Raw genomic sequence first — 7,270 nt, forward strand, 5'->3', positions numbered from 1 at the left:
GCGGGTGCCGCCGGCCGCTCGGCACAGCCCGGCCAACAGCGGCCCGCGGGCCGGCTGCCAGGCGCGGGGCGGGGGGGGGCTCGGCGGCAGCTGGGCCGCGCCCCGCCGGGCGCTAAGGGAGCGCAGCGCCCGCCGCCAGGCCCGGCAGCAGCGGCCCGGCCCGCACCCCGGCAGCGCGGGCTGGCGGGTGTGGGCGGGCGGGCGCCGAAGCGAGCCCCCAGCCCCGCCAGGCCCGCCCCCAAGCGCCGCAAGCCGGGCGGCTCCTCCTCTCCGCAGGGCGGGGGATCCGGCGAGCGCCCGCCTCACCCTCCTCTTTCTTCGGCGGCTGCGGTGCGGGCGGCAGCGGCTGCGGGAGCTCCGGCGAGGTGAGGCGGGGGCCGGGCCTCCCGCTCCGTGAGGGGAGGCCGAGGGGGTACGGGCCGCCCCGCGGCAACAGCGGGCGCCTCGCAGCGGACGGCCGCCTCAGCCCCGGGCGCGGCGGCGGCCTGCGGGCCTCGCCTCAGCTGGCGGCGGCGGAGGGAAGGGGCGGGAGCGGGGCGCTGAGCGCGGCAGGGTCGGTGCCGCCGGGCCGGGGCGGGGGCGGGGGGGCACCACGGCAGCCCGGTGCCACGTGGGCCCGGGCGGGGCGGGGCGGGCGCCGCCATGGTGGGGCGGCCACCGGCTCCCTCCGACCTTGAGGCGGCGGCGGGGGGCGGCGGTGCCGAGCGTCAGCCCTGCGCGTCCCTCTGCCCCGCAGCGCGATGGCTGCCAACTGCGAGCGCACCTTCATCGCCATCAAGCCCGATGGGGTCCAGCGGGGGCTGGTGGGAGAGATCATCAAGCGGTTCGAGCAGAAGGGCTTCCGGCTGGTGGCCATGAAGTTCGTGCACGTAAGTCTCCGCGCCCGGGGAATCGCCCCCGCGCCGGCTCTGCCCTGAGCGCCTTCCCCTCCCCTGCTAGAGTAGGTTCTTAAATACACGTGTCTTCCTGTGCGGCTCTTCCTGCGTCAGAACGGGAATCTGGTGTTGAGTTTGCTCAGCAGCTGGAAGTACTGCATCGTGCGCCAGGCCAGGCTTTCCGTCAACCACAAACGTTTGACCTCTGCCACCTCCTAAGGAAAAAAAAATTTGCTCAGATGGCTTAATGCAGCCTGAGTGAGAGAGCTGAAGTGACCTTGACAGAAGGGTTGTATGGGGTAACATCATTCAGACATCTTGTGCTCAGCTTATTACTGAGGATTACTGTAATGCAAAGAAATAATTTTGACAACTCGCAACCCTGATACTGCTACAGAGAAAGATGGTGTGTCATGCGCTCCTTTAATTTAACATTAGGAATTTTCATTGAAACCCATAATAGCATTGCAGCTATTGTTGATAATGACTGGTGAATCCAGTCACTAATGCTGTAGTCTTACAGTAGTAACACCTTTTGTGGTATGATATTTTGAAAGTGATATTTAATGTTACATCTGTCCTTTTAAAGGCCTCTGAAGACCTTCTCAAACAACATTACATTGACCTCAAAGACCGACCATTCTACCCTGGTTTGGTTAAATACATGAACTCTGGACCTGTTGTGGCCATGGTAAGTGGCTTGATTTTACTTAAAGCCTACTTTCTTGAATCTATTTGTCTTGCGCTGTACATTATTTAAAAAATTCAGAGATACTGTTACAGAAACACTTTTTCAAGCTACCCAGTTCTGATAGTGGCAAAAGAACACCAAAATTAAAATGAAGACAGTCACGTAAGAAGTTATTTATTAACAAGAATTAAAGTGTGCATGTAGAAAATAGGTATGAAAATGCTTAGCATGGATTAAGCAAAATTCCTGAAAGCCAGCCTTCTGCACCAAACAATCTTTTCTTTTGGGCAAAAAAGGGTCAGGGCTCTCCCACAGAAAGCTATTTTCTAGGTTATTCTTTTTTGCGCTCCCCCAAGACAGTAAATTTCCCCTAGTAGGGTCTCCTTCTAGTCCATGTACCTAACCAGATGCGCTGGCAATGCATCAGGCTGTCATCATCCTATTGCTGCAGAAAGGTTCTGAAATCGGCCTTGTACAGCAGTTAATTCCAAGGCATGTGAAGTATCTCCTTTCCTGGAGCAGGTGTGTTGATAGTCCTTTCTATAATCACTTTCAGTTTGTTTTTTCCCTAGTATTCTTTACAGGCCTAAGAGAGAATCTAGGCTAGATTGGGGTTTTTTTTTTAGTGATGGAGCCTTTTTTTCTTTGCAAAAAGTACGTTATTAGCAAGGATTAATCTTTAGTATTTTGTATAAGCATGGATTAAGAGGATTTGTTTGTCTTTTTTCCTTAAGGTATGGGAAGGACTCAACGTGGTTAAAACTGGGAGAGTAATGCTCGGGGAAACAAACCCTGCCGACTCTAAGCCTGGTACCATCCGTGGTGACTTCTGCATTCAAGTAGGAAGGTTTGTGCTCAGTTTGTTATCAGTTGAGATTAAAGAAAGTCAAAATTGTTGGGTGATATCCTAGTCTGATGGTATTTTATTTGCAGGTCACAACCCATAACTGCTACTTAAGAAAATGGCTTGGTACAAAGCTGACTTTTTGAAATGCAGCTCCTCATCAGAGCTTCATGTAAGATCAGGCAGTGGCAGTGGCTGTTGTAGTAAAGTAGCCCTAGTCACCCTGTAAGGCTTAATTAGCTCTTAGAGTGGGGGTATTTGAATACAGTACCTGAAATAGCAGTTGTGCAGCTCTAGATGCTTTATCCAAGTTTTTGCGTATCGAGAACTACTAGGTTGCTGAAAGTGTATTGTTGAATGGAACAATGTGTTTGTCCCCTTCCACAGGAACATCATTCACGGCAGTGACTCCGTAGAAAGTGCGCAGAAGGAGATCAACCTGTGGTTCAAGCCTGCAGAGCTCATTGACTTCAAATCTTGTGCACATGATTGGATCTATGAGTGAAATGAGTTTCTACAGTGAATTGTGCCTTCTTAACACCTCATCTCATTCCAGCTATTGACCTGGGAGCAATTATCACCACGGTTATCTTAATTGTTTTCAGCACTGTCAAATAAATGGATGATATGAACTAATTCATTGTGGTGCATTCACTGTAAAACAGACTATGTTCAGATATTCACATAAGTCATTTTACCTAGTCCTTCAATCTTTTCCTCTTGTAGAAGGAAGAGTTAACACAAACTTCCACGTACAGCCCCATCAGAATAAAAAGAAATCCAGTGACTTGTGTTCATTGCAGAGTTGCTTTGAAGGCTACTGAAGTATATTACAGTTGCAAAGCCAACTTGGAGAGGGAGAGCTGAAGGGATGCTTGAGCTACTTCCAGCATAGGAGAACTAACTAGAAGAAAAATACAACACTACCCTGTGACAAAATTTCCCTCCCACCCAACTATTAATACCAAGCGTGAAAAAGAACAAGCTTTGCACTTGGTGTCCTATTAAATGTTTATCTAATACCACCTTCTCATATTAAAAACCTTACCTTGTGCTCGGAGCCTCTCATGCTTTATTTGGGCTCAGACTAATGCACCCAGTTACTTAAAACTTTCATGGTTTTATAAGTGGGGTTTTTTATCTGCATTCTCTTAGGAGAGAAAGAACGTGGAAGGCAGCTATGTATGTGCCAAGGAGTGTCTTTTGAACAAAAGACTACGCAGAAAAAGACTTTTTATCATTTTTATTTTGTGTAAAAAAGGCAAATTTAGTGAATTATTTTCATCTTGTACACAAAGTTATAATTTTAATGCTTTTCACGTCCATGCTGAAAATCTGCAGTCTCGTAAAAATGAAAGGAACATTAATTTCTCCAAAAGCATTTTTTTTCACTGTTATGTACATTGTATGAGAAAGCTTTAAATACTCTCTCATTGACCACACAAATTACCAAGAAAATAAAAGATTAAATTTGTACAGATATTGATCTATATATCAAATACATACAGAAATGATGTAAAAACCCTATTTGTTTAATCTTGATTCCCGCCCCAACATTTTCCCAGGGGCCAAAGCTGATGCCTTTTTTGTATAAATGGCTGTGGCTTTTCATTTTAAATATGAAAATTAAAAGGAAGAAAAGTTCAGTTTAAATCACAGTTTTTTAACATCCCTTCCCAATAAAGGATTGTTACCAAATATATTAGCACCATTGTACAAATATTGACGGGAGAGGGTATTCACATCACATAAAACAACAATAAAAAAAACAAACAAACACTGAAACCCGTGTTAGTATCCGTAGAACAAGGAATTGATAACTGCTTTAGCTTTCCTCAGATGCAGCAAGGAAAAGGTTAAAGAGTTGTATTTAAAATAACAAAAATCAAAGGTCAGCAGAAAGATTTTGAGCAATAAGAGAAGGGTAGCTGCAACGTAAAGTACATAACTTGCGCTACCGTATGGTTATAAAAACCTCCTGTGCCGAATACTGAAATTCGTTTGACCCCACTGAAGATCTCAGATGTCCAACACTTTGCTGCTCTTTTAGCCAAGTAACATGGCAGAGAGTAAAACGAAGATAAAAATACCTAGAGCCATGTTACTATCAAATTACAAATACAGTGATGCCTATACTATGGATACCACAGCCAACAGGTAACCAAGAGACCATTCTCTAAATACCTGGTGGAATTTTGCTCAGGTCTTCCTTAAACCTCTCCCTAAGCAAGTGAATTCAGTTAGTTCTTTACGTGGTTTGCTTAGGACAGATTTCACTGTACTTGACAATTACACAATTAAGGACATTTTGAATTCAGAAACACAAGAGAAAGTTCACCCATAAATCGCAACATGCAACTCCTACCAAAGTCACATGTGTATCTGAGAATGCATGTCAATTCACATACTTTAGTGTTTAATGAATAAAATACCTATTTTTAAGAACCTATTTTTAAGACTGACAGACTTCAAATCCAATTCTTACACTTCTCCAACACAGGAAGTGTGTTCAACTTAAGAGCTAATTTTCCCTCGTGACATTTGAAGACTGTAACTCGGAAATCAGGTATGAGCGTGGGCAATGCACAGAAGCCCAGGGTTTAGTGACTTGGCAATATACCTTGCTCATTACTAGCCCAAATTTTCACATTATGAAACACACATTAACGCAACAGTTTTTCTACTGAAGTCAGAAGCTATTGATGAGAGAAGAACACAAGATTGTGCCAACCTTGTTCCAGCTGACTGGGACAATCTGCAAGTTGTTGCATTAAAAAAAAAAAAAAAAAGAAAATCAATACGGATGTACTTACCAAACCAAGTCAATGCTTGCAGAGCTGGATTTTACAGCAGGTTACATTGAGAACACAGGAAAAAAATAATCAAGGCTCAAAGTGTCATTACAATGGTTTCTAATCCTACTTCTCCAATCCAGGCTGTTCAAAAGAAATGTCATGGGTGGGTCAGATTCTGAGAGAATGTATTTGAAGTCTACCAAGCCTGTCAAAGTCCTTTTCATGGCTGTTTTAGAGAGCTAAAATGTCTTTACCACCTGAAGTTACAGACACTTACAATCTGATAACCAGATTCTGTCAATATAAGCAGCTGTTGTTAAAAAGGGGTCATTATTTAAGGAATTTTACCAGCAAGGGAGAAAAGAATTCCAGACATTCCTACACTATACAGGACATTTTTTACTTCCAGTAGTAAATACAAAACTTTACATAATTAACCCCTCTTGCATAGAATGAGGTAAACCTGTGCATATTACCAATACTATGTACCCAAAGTTAGAGCAATATTTTAGAAAATAATCAAATTGCTGGTTTTCAACTTTCTATGCACTTTTTCTTTTAGGCTCAAACAACAATATACAAAAATGGTCTCCTGGGGCTCTGTGGGTTGATATCCTTAAAGCATTTCTTAGGCTGTAGGAACACAGATGTTCATAATTTTGATTTTTTTTTTAAGCCCTAATTTATGGTCAAGAGTCAGATCATCACTGTACTGCTCTGAAGGGGACCTGCTAAGACCCAGAAGCACTTATAGAACAAACGCAGTTAATTCCTGAGAGTTTAGTTAATGAACCTTTACTGGTAAAAGCTAAAGCTCTTGATGCACATTTTTCCAGTCACAGCTCTGCAGGGCTGATTAACCATTTTACTAATCAACTCCATGAATGACATCATTTACAAAAATGTACAAAGTTTAAAAATATGGAAAGATAAAATCCAAATTATTAAGAGCTCATGCTAAAGTACTTTGTATTTTACTGGTAGTCTTTTTCACCCTTTTACTTGACTTTTGCCTTTAAAAAAATCCGGGCAGTTAAGCAGGTGGGGCTAATGCAATACTTGAAGTGAGACACAAGGATTCCAGGCAATAAGCAAATCCAGTTAACGAATTATATACTAGACAGTATTGGATTTATATACTGTTCTCAAGTCTCAACTTCCATATTACACTATTGCAGCAAGAAAAGAATATTGCAGAACTGAACTCATTTTTTTAATCCACAATGTATGGCTCCTTTTAGCTCACCTGAAAACACGTGGAACATCGGTTTGGATGTTCACAAATAAATATTTAAGATGGTAAGGAAACATTTAGGTCTTTCTGAACAGAAAAAAAATAATCAGAAGAATACTCAGAAGTTCCTTCCCACTACCAAGGGAAGCCCGAGTTACTGTCCACCTAAGTTTCATCTTTAGTCTGAATTCATAGCTAAAACTAGTCTTCCAAATGAGGGAATTTTCTGACATTCCAGTTTGGCATAGGGCTCTGTAAACATTTGCTGAAGCATTCCAAGACTACAGACATTCATGTACAGACAGGAGCTTTATAGTCCCAATCCAATGCCCACTGCAGTCAATGGAGACAAGGCTACTGATACTAAGGGGTACTGAATCAGACCCTAAGGAACTTTTTTTTTTTAAAAAAAAAACTTATATAAAAAAAAGTATTTTAAACTAAATAAAAACACCTTGAAAAGTTAAAATCTTCTTCAGGCGATGACTCCATTGCAACTGGGGCTACTCACTGAGTAGAGCTTTACAGGACTATCTTCCACATACAATTTATGCCTCTAAATGAGGGGTTAAATGCCTTATTTTCACAATAAAAAAAACCCAGAGGCGTGACCAGTGCAGTTCACAAGAGTCTAAAAGTCTCCCAACTTGTACCAAAAAGGTTCATTTGTTATGACAGTTCATTTGTATTTGCAACTATATCTTCCTCCAACCACTTCCCACAATCATGCTAATTAAACTTTAATCTTACCAAAAAATTAGAATTTCACTTCTTGTTAACAATGCACAATAAATCTGAACTTGAAAATATTACAAAATTCTTTCAAAAGCT

The 7,270-nt window shown here is 42.9% G+C and overlaps 1 protein-coding gene across 1 annotated transcript; it reads left to right on the forward strand.

Annotated features, from left to right (window-relative positions):
* Positions 1 to 331: 331 nt before the first annotated feature.
* Positions 332 to 3,046, forward strand: LOC104252473 (nucleoside diphosphate kinase). The gene is made up of 5 exons (XM_059828366.1): positions 332 to 365; positions 737 to 869; positions 1,465 to 1,566; positions 2,301 to 2,413; positions 2,798 to 3,046. The coding sequence occupies exons 2-5, from the start codon at positions 741 to 743 to the stop codon at positions 2,913 to 2,915; spliced, it is 462 nt and encodes a 153-aa protein (XP_059684349.1). The 5' UTR covers positions 332 to 365; positions 737 to 740; the 3' UTR covers positions 2,916 to 3,046.
* The last annotated feature ends 4,224 nt before the right edge of the window (positions 3,047 to 7,270 follow it).

This window comes from Gavia stellata, chromosome 22, assembly GCF_030936135.1.
Source record: "Gavia stellata isolate bGavSte3 chromosome 22, bGavSte3.hap2, whole genome shotgun sequence".
Taxonomy (NCBI): Eukaryota; Metazoa; Chordata; class Aves; order Gaviiformes; family Gaviidae; genus Gavia; species Gavia stellata.

Bases quoted from the DNA above. Each gene is read 5' to 3' on its own strand.
- LOC104252473 (XM_059828366.1), top strand. From the start codon at position 741: ATGGCTGCCAACTGCGAGCGCACCTTCATCGCCATCAAGCCCGATGGG. The intron at 870-1,464 runs GTAAGTCTCCGC...GTCCTTTTAAAG, and splicing joins TGGCCATGAAGTTCGTGCAC to GCCTCTGAAGACCTTCTCAA. The intron at 2,414-2,797 runs GTTTGTGCTCAG...CCCCTTCCACAG, and splicing joins TTCTGCATTCAAGTAGGAAG to GAACATCATTCACGGCAGTG.